Source organism: Nestor notabilis, unplaced genomic scaffold (genome assembly GCF_000696875.1).
Source record: "Nestor notabilis isolate BGI_N333 unplaced genomic scaffold, ASM69687v1 scaffold17747, whole genome shotgun sequence".
Taxonomy (NCBI): domain Eukaryota; kingdom Metazoa; phylum Chordata; class Aves; order Psittaciformes; family Psittacidae; genus Nestor; species Nestor notabilis.
This window is the reverse complement of record NW_009937213.1, coordinates 110924-130415: the sequence shown is the minus strand read 5'-3', so window position 1 is coordinate 130415 and position 19492 is coordinate 110924. Positions and strand designations below refer to the sequence as shown.

Here is a 19492-nt window from a genome sequence, read left to right as displayed (position 1 = left end):
TTTTTTTTCAAACATCAGTTCAGAAAAAGGTTTAATTTCAAAATATTAATGGAATTTGTAGTGAAGTGTTAGAAAATTAAAATGTTAAGACTAGAAAAGAATGATTTTGGGAATTCCTGAAATAATACACATTGATTGCTGTAATTAATAATAATAACAATAGCAAAAAGTGTATGCATTTGAGTTCTGTATAAATGTTCAAAAGCTAAGGCATTCCTTCCAGGATGCTTTAAAATTGCTGAAATCACTCCTGGCCTAACTGCACATGAAATCTCACTTGCTAGTTTTACAGTGGTTTGAGTAAAGCTGCTGCTGATCTAATCTGTACTTTATGAACACATAATGCCCAATGCGTGTTCCTTGGAAGAGGTGCAAGTCTTGCCATTGACAACACTGGTACCAAATACATCCATAAATTCCCTTTTAATAAGTCACCCCTTCTTTTCCTGCATTTCCTTTAACCACTGCAATTTGTTAACAGTTTCCAGCATCAAGGTTTTGGAATGCAGTTACGAGAGGACGGGGAGGAATTGGCTCTTTGCCTACAAGCAAAGCTTGTTAACTTTTGTAAAAAGATGTGAACAGCCACTCAAAAGTCCTTGTATTGACTTCAGTGCCTGGTAAATTGGGCCCATGCCCTGCCTCTAGCCAACAACAACAACCCCCTTTCACCCTTAAAACAAATGCTTATTTAAAAGATGCAGCTTTATCTTGCAGCATTAAAAAGAAGTGCTATGCAGTCTTGAAAGATAGCCCAGTTCATTGAATTATTGTACAGGACAAGAGCAATTCTCAAAGTGTTGCTGTCAAAAGCAAGTGTAGTTGCCTATGGCTGGCTTTTGATTATTGATACAGCAGAGGGAAAAGTTCATTTAAATATAGAAATAAAAATTCATTGTTAAAAAGGTTCAGCTACTTGCAGAAGGTTTTTTCTGTTGTTGTTTTTGTAGTTCCTAATGTGGCTGCTTTCTTTAATACTTAAGCACTGAAAAAGGGCAACAAAACAAATACCCCCTAACTGCACTGTCAGAGCAGCTCTTTATTTGTACAGTGAGCTGCAACATCCAGCATGGTTTGCATACTTCAGGTTCATCAAAACATCCTGTTCTTCACCCTACTAACAAAGGTCTGAGTATTGCCTTTCCTATTGTTGCAAAGAATTTTGGTAGAACTTAGGCTCCTAAATTTGGCACTTCAGAAAATTCCATTAAATGGGCCTTTCTGGAACCTGAATACTTCTGAAAATCCTAGTCCTACCTTTCTGATTCTCTGTTTTCTTGAGTAAATCATATGAACTCTGTCCTTTCTCAGCAATTCAGAAAAGTGGTATAATTTCTGAGCTCTGTCGGTGTTGCTATAACTCATCTCCTTTCTGCTCTCCTTACCACAAACTGCTGGTGTTTATCTGCTGGTGGGATGGGGAGAGGAGGAAGAAGGAGCAATGTCTAGGGAGGGAATGAGAAGTGACAGTGGGTTATCCAATCCTGATCCTAAGCATATAGAAGTAAATTTGGAAATTTTCCCCTCATTTTGAGGGATGTTAGATCCTATAGCTCCCTGTAATGAAATGTTACCAAAGTCAGTAGCTTTCAGCAGCAAGACCAAGCAAAAAAGAAATGTTTCTTCCCCACCACCTTTTCATCACTTCTTCCCCCAGTGCAAGGGGAGGCTTTAGAGCAAATGTCTGCTGGTATAACTGGCACATATATCGAATCTGCTTAGTCTGGGCTGTTAAGTAAGTTTAATTAATTTACTAAGTTAATGTTCCAATGCTAGCAACAAAGCATCATTGCAATCAGCTGGGTAGCAGGAATTGGAACCCCTAAATGAGCTCATTTTTTCGCAGTTGGAATTAGGGACCAGTTAGCCAGTTGTGTGGTTTTTCCAATTTCTCCACTTGCCCTAGGGGAGTTGCAAGTTATTCATTCCCTATTGCTAAGTGTGAGTAAGATGGGGAGGGGGGAGACACGAACAAACCTTACTCCATGTAGGAGTCCATCTTTGATCCTAACACTGCTGATTCCCTAGCTGTTGTCTGCACTTATCTTCCTGCCTTGGTCCTAGAATGGCATTTCCTACTATTTGTAATAGTTTGGGGAAGCAGAAAGGCATCACTGAGAGATATTTACTGCATGTATTTTCATCCTGAGTGTGTGCAGATAAAGGGGGGGAAAAACAAATAAACAATAAAAGAATGGAAACAAAATTACAGAAATTTGCAAAGTTTGACAAATGGTGGCCAGGAGTTGCCACAAGCTAATGGCTTGCAATGATTAATAAGAGTAAAAATAATTGCATTTCATTAAGATTGATGACACCCCATTTAACCTCCCTTCTCGTTTCAGCCCTAAAGTGGAAAGAGATGAAGTTCTCATCTATAATAGCTCCTGTAACATTACCATGGAAACTGAGGCAGAGATGGAGTGTGAGGGAGCTAATCAGCCAATTACTGCCAAGATTACTGAGATATGGAAAAACTGGGGCCAGAACACTCAGGTATAATCAAATCTTTTTTACAGACTGATTCAAACAGCTTAAAATTAAATTTGTAATATTGTGTACATTTAAAGGGGGGCAAAAAAAAAACAATTTAGGCTGAGCAGCAGCAATATATAATATTAAATGCTTTCCAACTTTGAATAGCAGTTCTAATGCAGTGCAGCTGTATTAATGGTTAACAATGGTTAATCATGTATTTTATGAGACATAAATGAGCTTTATTTTCTGGGCAATGTATATCTTTTTTAACACTCCCTTTTTTTTATATATAAATTCAAAGTCTGTTCTAAAAGTGTTATTTTCTTTTACTAGAGCAGAATGTTAGCTGTGAGATACAGAGTTTCAGCTCTCTGGCAGAGACTTAGCATTCAGCATTTGTGCAGCTCTGGTGATATTTGGAATTTGCTCCTCTTCAGTATCTGAAATAAAATGGGACAGTCTTTCCATGCTATGTGTGGGTGTAGAAAGACATATCTAGAGTTCATGACAAAAACCTGGGACTTTGAACTAACATTATTGTAAGGCTCTATATCTAAAAGTGTCCACTGCAAACCTAAAACATCTTTTAAGAGTCCTTGCAGTACTGATGAATTTTTGGGGGTGTTGAGTTGACTAGTGGGTTGTGCAATCCATGAGAAAAAAATTCAGAGGGGTTGGATGTTTGGTGAACATCAAATATCCTTTTGTCACAATCTTTTCCTAAATAAGCAGCTCCTTAGAAGTTGAGTCCTACCACATGTGGGGCAGTGCAAGTGGGAAAAAGTACACAACTGAATTATGATAAAAAAATAATAATTAAAAAAAGTTGGTTTTAATCTATTAAATCAAATTATCATGCAGTCTTCTTAGTACGGTTGAAACTTAGGAAATTGGAGTTCGTTTGCTCAGCACTGATGTTAAAGCTACCATGGTAATTTTTAACTCTTCTATCTGCTATGATATTTCCTTTACCAGCCCACTCCAGAAGTAGCTGCAGTACCCTGGCAAAGTAATTCTGCTGATGTTTCCAGCATCAGATTCTAGATCTTTTACCAAGAGTCTCTGAATTTTTGCCCTGCAAATCTACCTTTATGGGTATGTTACTGTTGCAGCTGGGTATCCAGAAATACAATTGCTTTTCTTCATTCTGTTAACTCTGTCCTTGGTCTGTGAAGGAATGTCACATGTAGCCTTTTACCTATGAGCGCTCATTTGCTAGTCAGCCTTGCTAGTTATGCTACCAGAAACATGCCCAGCTAAGGAGAAAAGCAAGCCAAAAAATAATTTGCTAGTTGGTAACTGCAGGAAGCCATCAAAGGGAAGTGCTCAGGCAAGTATCAGATCAAATGGTAACTACCCCTTTTATTCATATTTTCCTTCCCAAATATGTGGTAAGAGCACCTCTACAGCCCTAAAGCCTGGCTGCAACATAGAGGAGCTATTACCTACTGCTGGCTGTGATCTGAACAGCTCAGCTGTGTCACAGGTCCTGTAGTCTCAGTAATTAGATTATGGCAGGTTGTCTTTTGACTCGAATGGGAGCAAGAATGGGAGGAAGTAGTGAGGTTTGTCCCTGCTATGGTTTTTCTGCTCAGAATGGGGAAAATTGAGGAAGTCCTAAGCATCCTGAATGAAAAAATTCATTCAGGGACAGCAGGATGAAACCAGCAGCGCTTTTAGATCTGGGATTTGCTGCTGCTTAATGAACCCAGTGGGCATTTGGAATCATTTTATCCCTCTTCCCAAAACTGGCTGGGGTGAGCAGAGGTGGATGGGTGGGAGTTCAGATAAATGGTTTCAATTTTGGTTGCTTTCTAGCTGACAGCATCCAGTTGAGATTTACGATCTGGTGCAGCATATGCATGCTTCACTGTAGAGGTTTAAATCATGTCATGTGAACTGGCCTTACCTTTCCAGTGGAAATAATGGTCCCCAGGTTCAGCACTAAGCAGTGAAATGCATTAATAGCACCACGTGCCTTAGGATAATGGTGCTATTAGTAGGCAGCACAACTCTGTGTACAAGTAATGGGACTGCATCTCTTTATAATAACATCTGGCACTTCTATTGCACTCTTATGCAAGGATCTCAAAGCGCTTCATAAAAAATGGGTCTGATCCATAGCTGTTCTCAGTGTAGTTACAGTGCTCAGTGTTTTGTTTTCTGCTTACTCCTCTGTCAGCTGAATGATGCCCGGGCAGGTTGATAACTCAGCAGTGTCTTAGCCAGCTGGGCTTTGTGAAAGGATTGGGGCAGAGGTGGTTAGATGATGATGGAGCAGGATTAGTTCCAATATGGCACTGGAAGTAAAAAGAGGCATTGCAGAAAGGCTGACAGAGGCTTATATTCTCAAGAGAGTGGAATGAATGGGCATCGGCAAGAAGAGAGCAACCTCGGTTCAGGGTCTTTGTTTTATTCAGAAAATAAAATAAAATAAACCCAACAAACCAAAACTATAAAAGATTGATTCTGGGAACTTGAGTCTAAGGGATACAAGCTTTAGGGTGAAGTAATTTTCAATTTAGTCTGCATAAGACACCTAAAAGCACCTGTCCATAATTCTTAAAACAATAAGGGATTCATCCGATCAGTTAGGATTTAGTAGGTTGCCTCTATGTTTATGAGGAGAACATAGACTGTGAATGTGACAAAGTTTTGCAGCAATCTTCTGGTGGGGGAATGCTGGGCAGAAGGCTCCAGAGGTGCCTGGGTAGGGGCATGGTGGGTGTATGAGAGAGGCGAGGAGACATGATACCCCAGTAGCAGAGAATTGAACTCCAATAAGATGGTGATCTCTTCCAGGTTTGAATTTCTATGATGTTTTTAGTAGCCCTGTTCCAAATGCTCCCAGATATGACCTGGCAACATTGAAGAGAAAGCCATGTATAAGGGTCCTCATGTACACTGAGTGGCAAAGGCATGTCCATGAGCTACATCTGCCTTCTTTGACCGGCAGGAGCCTCACACTGGAGATAGTTTGTTTTTCTCTTGCCTGACTCTGGATATACAGAAACTCCAAGTACTAGAAGAACTTTGTATCTAGATACAAACTAGGCACATTTTTTCCCATTTCTATAATTCCTTATTTTCCCTAATAAATATATACAAAGCTCTTAACTCCAGGTGTCTTATTTTTCTGATGATCTGCATCAGATGGCTAAGCTTAATTCTGCAGGAAAGAGCGCTCTTCCATCTCTGATTCTACCAAAACTTTGCTTGACAACTGAGCTGTAGCTATCATCAAAAATTAGAGGGTTATTTGCCAAAAATGCTGTCTGTCCTGTTTGTGCCCCCTTGAGTCAGGCACTTGAATTTGCTGTCTCAGTTTAATCCCTCTGAAAACTTTTGGGCAGAATCCTCGTGAAAACAGCTGTATTTTCTAGTAAGTGATGCAATAACCCTCATTTAAATTTTGTCCCTTCAAATCCGGTCTCTGACCTGTTGCTTGAATAGTTACAGTCTCTCAAATGAGCTCAGCTCTGAATCTAGAGGACCCCCAAAATTTCTGTGATTTTCAAGTCACTGGCTGGAGATCTGTGAGGTACATGCCAGACTTCACGATATTTGAGTTTACCAACTTGGACTTTTCCTGATGTCTGGTTTGTGTCCCATCATCACCCAGAGAATAACTTTTCTGGTTTTCTTTAGAAACTGACTTAGGTTCTTGCCTCACTTTATATTTGAAGTATTTTGCCCCATATGACTTAATTAGGTCACATGAAGTAAGCAGCAGGCTTCTGCCCCACTGTTGCATTCAGTATCATTAGTGTTTGTAACTTGCTTCATTATTATCTAAGGAAGAGTTGCAGAATTATTTTTGTATTGCTGTGTAACACAATTTAGCCTACTGAAAGGAGAAGGGAAAAAATCCGGCACTGATTGTATATCCCACAGGACTTAATTAGTTCATAGTTTCATGATACACTGGATAATGGGAAGATATGAATTAAATAATAAAAGGGAAGAGAAAAGTTCTAATGCTCACTCAGTACCTGTCCACTTCCACCTTGGCTGCATAATGAGATGTCAGCTACCGTGACACTGATGAGACTTGCAAAACACACTGATAACACACGTAAAGGATGCTCATGGGAAGGTTTGACCATGCTCGGGTGTCTCTAAACCCATTATGCTTAGTGAGCCTTCAGATTATTATTCCAGATCACTGGACCAGACCTAATCATCATGCAAGCATGCTGTTTGAGCAGTGTTTCCCTCCTCTGACTCCCCCTCCTCCTCTGGCCCAGATGGGTGATATAATGTTTGTTGGAGGGCAGATGCCACATATATTAAGTCAGTCATAGGGAAGCAGAACTGGTACACTAGTGAATTCTCTACAACCCAACCCTCCAGGGGTCCCTATTAAGAAATAGAAGGCTAATAAAAAATAACTTGCTAGATAAAACCGCCATCCTGGATTATGGCTCTGCCTGGGTACGCTGTGCTGCCTTTAGTTTGTTTTTAAATAGGGCGTTAAGGGAAGGTCTTGAGATTTAAGAAGCAGCTTAGAGTACTGAGGATCTGTGAATTCTTAGCTTGGTGATTGATACTGGGATAACTGCTTTGTTCACTTCTCAACCAAAAGAGAAGAAAGAAAAAAACAGCCCACCAAGGCTCTGTCTGAGATACATGTTAGAAGACCCTTGCTGTTCAACTTAATATAATCAGGACTAGCTCTCCAAATCCCCTGGATTCCTCTCCAGATGTTAAAATCACTCCTTCCCTTCCTGTTTTGGTCCTTATTTTCTACATTTACTGTCCCTCTGGATGCCGCAGTATTTGGAGGTGGGGAAGGAAATGAGATAACTTTGCCCATTGAAGACATTTAGTACTTTTTAAAGGTGGCCAAATCTCTTGACCATGTCCCTCTGTGAGGGTTACAAGTGATGGAAGGTGCATCTTACTTTGCAGGTCCAGTAGGCTGTTTGTGCTCTGTGGGATAGACATGCAATGCTCTTTCATCCTTGTTTTAGTGCAGTCCTCATGTTGTATGGGTGTCTGATGGGTACTTTTTTGAGGGTGAAGGACTCATAGTTGATTGCCACTGCTTGCAGGCATGTGTAGGTTTCCAGTTTATGATCATTATCTTCTGTTTAAAAAACAAAACAAAACAAAAATATCTAGTAATTTCATTAGGGTACCAATGCCTAAGGGTGAACATAGGGTATTCTCTTTCAGGCTTCTTTGCCTTCAGAGCCCTGGCATGCTCTCATTCCTACACTTTCTTTGGTGCCCTTTCGCTGTCTATCTCCATTTCTCCTCCATCTCCTATACTGCCCTTTCTTCTGGGGCACCAAACAGTACCACAAAGGACAAACAATCTTCTCTCTGCCTACTTCAGTGGTCCCCTTTGCTGTAATGCCCATGAGGAAAACTGTTATATCAGTCTGAGAGTAGATAAGCAGGGTAGGGATGAAACATACTGCCTGCGAGGATGGATGCATCCTGGTTAGAGTGGAAGCCCAGGAATGAGTCCTGGCGCCATGTAGAGATCGAGCAGTCAGGATTGTGCTTCCTCTCCCTTGGTACAAGGGAAGGAATGCCACCTGCCCTGTGTTACCTTATCATGGAGATGGATGATAAAGGGTGTTTCAAGAGTGGTGTTTCCTTTTCAGCCTCATTTACCTTGGTGCAGAAAAGTTTACCGGGGAAGCCACAAAGCAGATTCCAGCTTGATATGTGGTTTGTTTGTACAGGGTTAATAAAACAACTCCCTTCTTCTGAACTTGAGGGAGAATTATACCAAAATATGATATTTCATTCCCATGTATCAATTTTGATACTGTAAAACACCACATCCCTTTATTTGGCCATACGGATCACATGTCACAGAGACTAGGGAATAGTTTCTTTTGACTACAGCTTATTAGGGAACATCCCTATAGAAGCTGACATTGTGGTCTTGGACTTTGAGTAGGGCTCCTGGGTGCTTTGACAGTGCAAATAGCCAAAAATAACCATGTTACAGGTTGATGTCATCATCCTGATGTCAGGATGAAACTATTCTAAGATATTGTGTGTGTATTTTTAATAGATACACACTTTCAACAGCCCAGCAAGCCCGCCCTTGCATCTCCATATTCCCTATTTTCTTATCCTGCTAGCTTGGTCTCAGTGTTATTTTCAGAAGGGTGTGGGAATGCAATGAAACCAACCAAGATTTGAAAGCCTCACAGAAAGGAAGTGGAGGAGTCCACGGTAATCTAGTGAAAATGAAAGTATAAAGCCAGTCTTGGGGTGCGGATGCTATCAGAGCAGAGAGGTACCATTTGCAAGGTTGTTAAGATGTAGAGAACCAAGATGGCCTCCACAGTAACCACAGGCAATGTGAAGAGATAAATGGTTGACCCGAGCCCGTGTCAGGCTAGGATTGATGCCACTATCAGCCCTAGTGCCTTTGCAATGATTTTTTAAAAAATCTCTGATAGAGTGTGTTATCTAGTTACTGGCACGAGGGCAATGGCCTGGAGGCAGCGAGGAGGAGGGGGGAGGAAGGAGGAGAGGAGGAGAAGAGAGAGAAAGAAAAAAAGGTCATTCCAGGAGGACAATCTCTGTTGGACTAAATGAGAAAATAAGGGCCTCGTTCTGTAAGGGGGGGTAAATAAATAAATAAATAAAGTGGCTGCTAGGTGTGTGAGAAAAGGATAATCGAAACCACTGCTTTTTCTTTCTCTTTTTCCTTTTTTTTTTTTTTTTCTATTTTTCTTTCTATTTTCTTTCTTTTTTAAATGGGATCAGCCTTGGGCTGCGATGGGAAATTTAGGTGATCTGCCTGTGTTGTGTGGGTTTTTTTCCTTTAACTTTTTGCTTCGTGATTTGAGGTTTAACTCTTTTGTCTCCTGCTGTCAGATCAAAAATGCAGGACCGAATTGTAGCTTTCTTTTTTTCCACCAGTGTGAACAGCCTTTTGTTGTTGTGTTTTGGTTTTGTTTCCCTTTTCTTTTCCCTATCCCACCATCTTTCTAGTATCTCTTTGCTTACCAAATTGTATGTATCTTTTCAAGGAGCCCTCTTCTCCCCATCACTTATACTGTTGCACAAAAGGCACAGTGGAAGTTGCTCCCAGGATGGGATACTCTTATGCCCTGGATGGGATGCCAGTCCCTTGTCACCCGCAGCACATCAAAGCTGTTCCACTTGCATTTAAAACATCCCTGTGTGAAATCAGAACTAGGCATGGCTTAGTTTAATGAGAACCATTTTCCTTCTCTCCCCTCTACTTACTCCTGCTCCCACCTTTAAGAGAAACACAGACCCAGAGTGAAAAGTGTCATTTTGGAGGTGCTTCTCCAGGGAACGGAAAGCAAATCTTTCCTTTCCTGCATGAAGAGAAGGCTTGAATTAAGGTCAGGAGGGTGTGGGGAAGCCGTCCTGAGGGAGCACGGGCACATTTTCTCTCTGCTTGCTCCCAGGCTCCTGCACAGAGTTTTGCAGCCACTTTCCTGTTTAATTATGACAGAGTCTAATTGGCTTCAGCGTTTAGGCAGTTTTGGAGAGGGAAGGATTGTCTGTGGTTTGAAAATACAGCTGGTTCTCTGTCTGTGAGACTCGCTCTCAATTTGGGGAAAGGGGCTGCAAGTGTTTGATGGCTGGGTCTGTGATAGGGTTCATGGCCTTTGGCTCTGGGTGAAGCCAGCAGGAAGCCTTCTCCGTCACCTGATTTTGGGGATACAATTGGAAAAGGTCTGAGCTCCTTAGAAACACACATAGCCCAGACTTGTCCTTCTGTATTGAGGCATGGCTTAAGGTATGTGATCATCTTGCACCTCTTTAGGTGTGATGTAGGCTGAAGATGTTATCAGACACTTGTATCACTAAAATGGGATCCTGTGTCACTATCTGACTTTGTGTCCTCTCTGCAGTCCCAAACAGAGCAATACTGTGGACTTGATGCTTCACACAGGAGCAACAAAAGCATTGCCTGACTACAACCACTTCCCAAATGTTTCTGGGGCCTAGTTCAGCACCCATCTGGGCGTGTGGTCACCTTGCTTTGTATGCCAGGAGATTTTAGTAGAGTAGACTTGGCCAGACTGGGACCATTAGAGAGGTCCTTAACATGGTTGGACTGTGGATGGAAATGCTGTCTTCATGCTATTCAAGTACCACCAAAAGCATGTGGCCAAGACAAAACTGAGTTTGACCGTGGCATTGGATTCAGCTCTTGCTCTTAAGCACTGAAATAGCAGATCTGCAGGTGGAGTGCATTTCCCCACAATTTCTCTGAATATTTTGATTTCTGATTAATTCTCTGATTATTTTGAACAATGATCAGAGACATTTTATTTTTATATTTTCTTGATGTTTCATTTTAGACAACTAAATCCATACTGAGGCCTGACTGACACGCAAATGCCCAGTTCTGAACAAACTTTAAACCTAACCTTTGACGATCTTGGTCCCTCTTCCACATCAAAATTGATTGGATTGTATCTTCCAAAATGCAGATCCTTCATGGGCGTTGGTATGTCAGGTGCCTCTATGTTCCTGCAAGTCACTCCAAATTGCTGGTGTTTTATTCACAGACATTTATGCAGGAGAAAAAACTTGTACACAAAGCCACTGAGTTCTCTAGACATTTACTCATTTGGATAAGCACTGGCAGTATATGGACTATTAACTCAAGTGGGCTGGTTCTCATTACCCATGGGTTGCAGAGGAGCAGGACCTCTTTCTGTCTCTGCAAAGTTTCAGCTAGGTTGTAGACTATACCTGGACCCAGTGTAATACCTCTGTCATTCATGGTGTTGTGTGAGGTAGGTGCTGGGTTACTCCAGGAACATAGTTTTAAAGAGCTGAGTTTGGTACCTGGGCTATCTTCTAGCCAAGAATGCAGGGCCAGGCTTCCTGTCCAATCACAAGACGTGAGAATAAGCCTTGGATAGACTCTGTGTGTGGGACAGTTGGGTTTTGCTTCATTTAGAAAAAAAGAGGGTAAATCCTGAGGATAATAAAAGCCTGAAAATTTGGTCTTGTAGTAAGCTACAAGTAATGGAAAGATAATCATCTTGCATTGTGTTTTATTCTTCAGAATGAGAAGCAGAATAAAGATGAAGAGTATTTGTTCTGTTGTTTTTTTTAAAGTTTGATTAAAAAAAAAAAAAAATGCTGTAGCAGGAGGAAAACCCAGCATGTTCAAGCACTGTACCACAATTAATCTGATAGTGCCTTCCTTCTGTCTTTAAGGAAAGGGTTAATTTTATGTGATCGCCAGTAAAAGCAAACTGTTTTCATGATGAGTCTGTAATAGCCGGGTGATAGACTGGCTTAACAACTGCTTGCTAAATGCTGGGTACCTTCCCCTGATTGGCAGGTCCATAAGTGGAAGCCCCTCGTGTTCAATCTGTCCTTGTGAATAGCTGTAGAGCAAAGGACTTCATTAAAGGATCGTAAGGCTACCTTGTAAAAACTAGCAAATAATTACGATGGCAATGGGAAGGAACGAAGGGGACTGAGTGCTCTGTGGTCCCCATGAAGAAAAGCAGACATCCCAGGGCAGGGAAGCATCAGGTGAAGTGGATGTTATAAACACTTTTTCGTGAACACTGTGTCTTCTCAATAAAGAGTCAGTTTAACCCGTCTACGGCTTTAACAAAATATTCCCAGTTAACTTCATGGGTGGTGTAGGGCTGGGAGCTGTTAGCTCATATTCAGTTAATTTCAAATGTCAGAGCTCATTAGCAGTGATTTTAGCCAAAGACGGTTTGTGAGGAGCTCGATAAATTTGACTTCCTCAAATAAAATTGAGGAAAGAGATTGCCGTTTTGCTTATTGATTTATTTTCCTGCTTTCACACATCTTCTTTGGGTCTGAGATTCTGATCAAGGGTCAGGGTCAGCTTCAGCCACTTAGGGATCATGGTTCTCCCTCTTCCACACACACTCTTGCTCTTTCACTAACTAATACTTATTTGTTTGCCTTTTTTCCTCTTGCCTTAACCTGTGCTTGGTGAGCAGAAGATGCAGTTTTTGCTTTCAGTGCTGCGGAAAGCTTTTCCCTGAGCTTGCCAGCAAGCTCATGTAGGCGTGAAAGCAGCATTGCTTTAGATGTCCCGACTGATCTATGCAAACCTGGGTAGAGAGATAGGAAACAATTCTGGATTAATTGTAGGGAGAACTCACCCAAGGTTGGTCTGACTGTGTTTTCCTGGACTTAGCTCTTTATCTTGAATCCCTCTGTGCCAAATGAATTGGTGCAGAGGAAGTTGTTGGGCAGTTGGTGTTGTTCTGTAGTGCCTTTTTGGGAGCCCTACTGGGGTCAGCACAGAGATGCATCTTGAGATGGAGCAACTGGCAGTAAAAATATGGCTTCAAAGCTGAGATGCCCAGGGAATGTTGCAGAAATTGAGGTTTTCCATGCAGGAAGGACTGAAGTCTCTAGTCACTGGCAGGCCACAGGCCAGTGTTCATTTTCAGGTCTGGAAGAGGTGGTTTCTCAATTGCCCTGTACCTGAGGGACTTGAAGGCAGGTGCCATGGGGTGACAATTTTTGATAAGTTTCTCCAGGTGGTGATATCTGGCAGAGGATAGGGTTTTTTGGATCTGGATCAGGGCACTTCTACCTCCTGCACATACATCCCCATTTGGGTATGTACCCTAGCATTGTGCCCATCTCATCCAGAAATCAAATCTGCCTTTGGAAAACTGTACTAGGCACCCATCTGCATCTTAAGTACTTGAATACATTCAGATTCTGGGGTAAGAATGTGCCAGCAAAGATCCTTGGATCAAGGGACCCTGGATTTTATGTCCCGCCAGACGATTACCAGGCAGACAAATGTGTGTGTGGGAGGGCAGATAGTGAAAGCTATGGAGTGCACATTATTTCAGGGGATCTGCATTCCCAACAAAGATGAGCTGTTACAGCCCTGCAAAACAGAGGCATGGCTTTATAGTTCAAACAGCAGCAGTTTGTGCTTTCAGCTCAAAGGCCTCTCAGTTCAGAGGGCAGTGTGTTGGTAGAGAGTTTCTCTCTCACGCTAGTGTCTCATCTTGTTGTCTGATTTAAATGAAGTTTGGGCTAAAATCTCTTGAAATGACAAGAGTGGTTGCTGTCCCATAATGTGTACTCTTCAGTGGAGGCGTACTTGTTCATGGCATGGCCGTTCAGCACAGAGTGCACTAAATTAACTTCAGCTGCCTTCTGGCTTATGTTGCAGTGCTGTCCGCACCCCTGCTGAAATTGCCTATTGTGTGCCACTGTGAGCAAAAAGTACTGGAAAGAAGAAAGAAAATTAAATAGATGGAAGAACTGTTCCACTGAGAATAAGTTCTAACTTTAGCTTCTAAAATAAATATATTAAAGTGTACATATCTGCTGTAGATATGTCCTCATTTGGAAGGTGTCTTGCATCAGAAATGTGTTCCTGTGCTTATGCAGCTCCTTGCACAGTAGGATCTGAGGCTTTATCTGGATTTATTGCAATTAAATAGACACCCGTGAGTTCAGGGAAATAGCATGGGTGTTCCCAGTCTTCTAAATGTCACATAATGCTTGGATTCCCATTAAGACTTGGAAAAGGCAGTGACATCTTCCTAGTCACCATAACCCAGTGTTACCCTGTTGCTTATGTGACCTTTTCTGTAAGAGTCCCATCTTCACCTTTTTACCTTTCTTACAGATAAGTGTTTTTGATGATGACAATAAAGATACGACAAAGCACTTTTATTCTTGGTTGCCCCATCTAGGCTGTGTTTGGATCCAAACGGCCGGCGTTCCAGTCAGATTGCACTATCAGATGGAGCTGGCTCTATTTCCTGCATTATTCTTCCTGGCTGTACCGCATTATGTAATTATGTTTGCATTTAAACCTGAGCACTTACCTGTAATGATGCTGTAGTTCAGTACATGATACATTACAGCAGTAGATAATGCATACAGATAGGCTAAGAAAGCATGTTGTTGATGTGCTAAAACTAAACAGGACATTGTATTTGAAAGCGGACTCTGAAAGCTCGCAGATTAGGCAGAACCATTTAAAAAGCTTGCATCCCTGGAAGTGTTCAAGCCAGGTTGGACGAGGCTTGGAGCAACCTGCTCTAGTGGAAGGTGTCCCTGCCCATGGCAGGGGGCTGGAACTGGATGAGCTTTAAGGGCCCTTCCAACCCAAACCATTCTGTGATTCTATGAAACAATAGCCATGCAGGGTGAAACCCTCTCTCTGCTGGGCAGGTACAGGCTTGGAAGGGCAGTGCAGGCTTCCCCAGCACTACCCTTTGGTGTCCATGGGAGAAGTCTGACACCAGCACTCCTGGGTGCAGGCACTTCTGCTGGAGTGGGACTGTCTCAGCAGTTGCTGGGAGTCCCAAATCCTGCACCCTTACAGCACAACCTAAGCAGGCACTAATGATGCAGCTTAAGGGAACTGTCTGTGCCTCCGCTGCATGAGTGAAGTTAGCTGGGTTGTTTTAGGTGGTGCTCAGTAGCCAGATGGCAGATCTCGGCTCCAAATACTGAGGGTGATAGGCACTATTAAATCATGGCAAGGTGGTGAATCTAAGTTCCTTTAGGATTTCACTTCTGACAGAGAAAACAAAGACTTTAGGAACTTCCCTACCTCTATGCAGGGCATTGTACTGGAGCAAGGGTGCAGATTTCAGAGAGTAATAACTTTTATCACTGCTAGTTTGCATCAGGTCTTATCCTGGGAGGCAGAAAAGTTGTATAACCTGAAGAAATTTCTTTTTGCCCATTCAGGTCCTCTCTCTCAAAGGTGGAATTTACTTTAAAAATACATTTTAAACAGGTGAAAATGATCAGGCAAAATGTTTTGATGAAGCTGATGCAGTGATTCAGCAGAAACCAAACCTAGTGCAGTCAGACATGAGTTTTTCTGGTGGGATACTAAAGCAATGGCCTCCTGCTTCACAAGGTATCAGCAAGCACATCAGTTTTCCCTTCAACAAAACAGGAATTGCAACTTGCATTTTTCCTAGCAGGTCCCTTCCTCCATCATGAGATGGCCAGTTAGAGTTACTTGAATGGCCCTGTCACTTTGACTGAAGAGACTTGGATGCATAAATGGCTGTATCAGTATTTGTCCTTGGTCTGTGTGGTTTTGTTGTCTATATACTTTGCTTTATGCATGGGGCACACCAAGTTGTAGCCTACATGCAGCACTTTCTCTCTTCAAATCACTTTTCAGTCTTCCGTAAATCACTGAAACCCATTGTAAACTGGGTTTGTGGTGGAGACTATCTGTATATCAGTTCACTTGTATCTTCTGCATGCCTACGAAAGTCGGGGGCTGGATCCCACACTAGTGTTCTTGATCTCCAGCCTATCCTCTCAGCAGATTTGGGACTCACACGTTTCTTTTCCTCCTGCCTGATCTCAAAAGCCTATCATCATCAGATCTCCACTGCTGGGGTGGACCAGCCTCATTTCTCCTGCCCCATTGACTGTACTGCCCATTCAGAAATCCTTCCTGTTGACACGTAGGCATGTAATTTGATTTCTTTTCCTGCAGGTAGTTGGAAAATTGTTAAACTAATCTTTGTATTTGCAATATTTGCTCTCAGATTAGTTAAAGTAAGTCAAGATCATTCAATTGTGAGACAATATTTGCACAACGCATACTGCAAAGGCTAACACAGTCGCCAGGCTTGGTTATTCTGCTTGTGTAAACAACTTGATGTTGCAATTTTCTCATTACCATTAAATTGACATATTTAATTTGTCTCAGAAGCCTTCATCCTCTGAAAAATCACTAGTTTAGAGAGATGTGTAAATTATGTGTGCCCTTTGACTGTGCTCTGGAAAGGGAAAACCAGTTGTGTTGTATCTAAACTGAAAGATTGCACTGAATTCCCCAATGTGTCTACATGCACAGGATTTTCATGCAAGTTGGGCTTGCAGTTAAAGCTCTGCACTGGGATAGTTTCCACTGAAATAAGCTGTTTCTTAGTATCAGGCCATACATGAAAATTAGGAAGATTCTTGTGAATTAGCAATGAGTCACTGTAGAGAAAACTTGCATTTTGTGAAAAAGGGCTCTTAATGTGCTTCAAGGCATTTCTTCTGCTCCCAGGGTGTTTTCCTTAATATTTGAAGCTGAGATTTCTGATCATAAGATCAACATCCCACCATAACCCTCAAAAGACTCTGAAAGACCCAAGAATAACACTTTGGGACTAACATCAGTGTGATAAATAGACCTGGAATTTCCCATGGATCTCATGGTTTGTTTCATTACGGAGTGGCTTAATACTGCTCTTATTCCCCCATTACTTCGTATTTTATTTTGGGTGAGCTTTGTTGCCTGTGTTTAGGAAGCTGTCTTGTGTTATAGCTGGGACATGCACCCCCTGAAAAACAGCGATGTCTTTTCAGTGCCCTCCCTGTGAAAGCACTATTAGACCTAACTAACACTCCATGTCTTTAATTAAATACCTCTGGTGTAAAAAGCCTTACCTTCTGTGCTTGGAAATTGCAGTGATTACTCCCCTGCTGGAAAAGCTGCTTTTTTTGGGTAGTTGTTTTTTGAGTGGTTTTGTTGGTTTAGTCGTTTGGGGTCTTATTTTATTCTTTTAACAGGAATTAAGCTGTTTCTTATGCCATTGTCCAGTTGCAAATTGGCCTCAGGCTGACTTGTGCCAAGGGTTCTGACCTCCAAAACTGTCCACTCATTTTTTCTGTGAACTAATCAGCTAGATGAACTATTTACGGTTGGCTTTTGGGTCTTCTCACTGCTTCTGCGGCTGCCCCTGTCTGAGTAATTAATGACAGTGTGGCTTGTTTATGGTCTTGAGTTACTAATGCTGTTGGCTGCAAATGCATTTTTACCTCTGGGACGTGCAAGTTTCCTGGTTCTAGTCCCACCTCACCAGCCCAGGTCAATTTTTTGTGTGTAAACAGATTTATCCTGTAATAGTTGGGGAGAGACTAGGGTCATTCATCAGTCCCATAGAGAACATGCCCAGCCAGATTCTTCCCTTCCTGTGCCTGTGAAGTTCAGCAGAAATCGGAAAGATTCCTGCAGGACAGATAGATAAAAAAATAAAAAAAGGGAAAAAAAGCCAAATAAGCAAGCAAAAGTAATCCTTTCTTTTTAACTGAGGGTACAGGCAGTCTCAATTAGAAATACAGGTGTAGGATAGTGCACCACGTGTCCAGTCACATGCCCAGCTCTGCTCCTTGTATCAATGATTATGGGGGTCATTAATGAAGGAACTGCTTAGGTAGGATGGTACCACCTACATTTTAAAGCTGGAGTAAAGGCTAAAGAGAAATTACATAGCAACAGATGATGTAGATAGTAATGAAAATATCATCCTGTGGCCTTGGCAATGGTTTGTTGGGTTAGGTTTCAGGCTTGTTTTATCACAGCTGATCATGCCAAGCATGCCAATTCATAAGGGAAAACCTCCTGGTTTGGTCTCCTACTCCCTCCTAGTCCCTGATACAGACTCTCAATGCATGGACAGTCAGAAGCATTCTGCTCATTTCCATCATTAGTTTTCTTATAGCTATGGTTACATCCAGTCTTCTTGGGGATAATGTTGTCTTTTGGCATAAATGTTTCATTTATCCCACTGTATACTTTAGCTGTCTTTCCTTCCTTCTGCTTTTTAATGTGCGTAAGGCTACTTCCTTACTGATTTGTGACTCGACCACAACCATTCCTGCCATTTTTTGTATAAATTATTTCAGAAACCTGGAGAAGACAGTCCCATCAGCTATCTACTTTAATGCTCAATTTGGCTACCAGTGTCTGCTCAGTTGGTCTCTGCCATGACATGAATCTGAGAGGAACTTCTGTTCATGCCTCTGAACTGTTAATAAAATTTTTCACTGTTTTTCCAACATCTAAAATCTACCACCCTATTAGTCATTGCTAAACTGGCACCAGGGACTGTCTTAACACTGACGCTATGAGAGGGACCTCAGTGGTCAGATCGTGTTATTTGCAGGATCATCATCCCATGAAACTGAGCTGGGTGAGAAATTTCTCAAGGTACAAAGCTGCTGAGCTCCTAGGAGCCAAGAGGTTGTCTTTTCTTTGAGGGAAGGCTGGAGGAAATCAGAGAAGTTGAAATATGCTCCCTGTTTTACCATGTTCTTCTTGCAAAAGACTTTCCAAATGGAACCAGATTAAATAGAAGTGATAGAGGTGAATGTGATGCTTTTACTAAGAGGATGGAAATAGACTGCCCACTACAAAGTTCTCCAAAGGTTCTGCTTTCATTACTTTCTGCTCCTTCCCATCCAGCCTAGAAAGGTCTTTGAAAATGTCTCAATCAATGACAAATTTGGAGTACTGTAATGAAGTGCACGTGAATGAAAGTCCTTTAAGGGCTTGCTGATCACATTGTAAGATCCACTAGCTTGATCTGACACTCTAATTTCCAAAGAAACTCAATACAGGCTGATTTAATATTTGAAGGCACCTTCTCCAAAATAGATGCATTGGCAAGAGTAACCCTACAAAAAGTGGTAATTCTTAATCTCTGTCTTGTTTGCTTTTCTGTAGTGAAAATTGGTCTTTTTGGAAGGAAAGAATGGAGAATGGCATATAGCATGCTGGTATGTAGCTCTTCCCTGCCAGTTGGTATTTATTTGCTGCTCTCCTGTAATGAGCATCAGATGCTACCCTCTGTCCTGAGACTGCTTGCAGAAGCCTCGTGAACTTCTGCATTCAATATTAGCTTTGACTATTTGAATTTGTCCATTCTCTAGTTTCACAGCAGAGCCAACTAAATTGTACTAATTTCTGTGTGAAATCTAAATCCATATAGTCATCTACAAAATAAGGTGCTCCACTGTGCTGTTGGTAGAGATAATATTTTTTTCTTGGCTTACACTTGTTTTTGCACAATGTAAGATATTTTCTGTCTTCTTTTTTTCCTTTCCCATGAAGCTGTGTATATACCTTTGTTCTCTCTGTTAGCAAATTTCTTATATGCTGCTGGGAGTGAGAAGATGATTGCAAAAGTCCTCTTTTGGTTTTGGCTCACATAGAGAAAAAGACATTTTTTACATTGAGTGATGAAACGCATGCAGAAAACTGTTCTTA

General features: G+C 41.7%; 1 protein-coding gene across 1 annotated transcript in view; it reads left to right on the top strand.

Annotated features, from left to right (window-relative positions):
- Positions 1-19492, top strand: part of PKHD1 (polycystic kidney and hepatic disease 1 (autosomal recessive)) — a gene marked incomplete at its 3' end in the record, with an annotated part of 176819 nt that overhangs the window by 54893 nt on the left and 102434 nt on the right. Inside the window, exon 34 of the mRNA XM_010018724.1 lies at positions 2346-2496. Coding sequence (XP_010017026.1) covers positions 2346-2496 — 151 coding nt within the window. The remainder of the gene's footprint in view (positions 1-2345; positions 2497-19492) is intronic.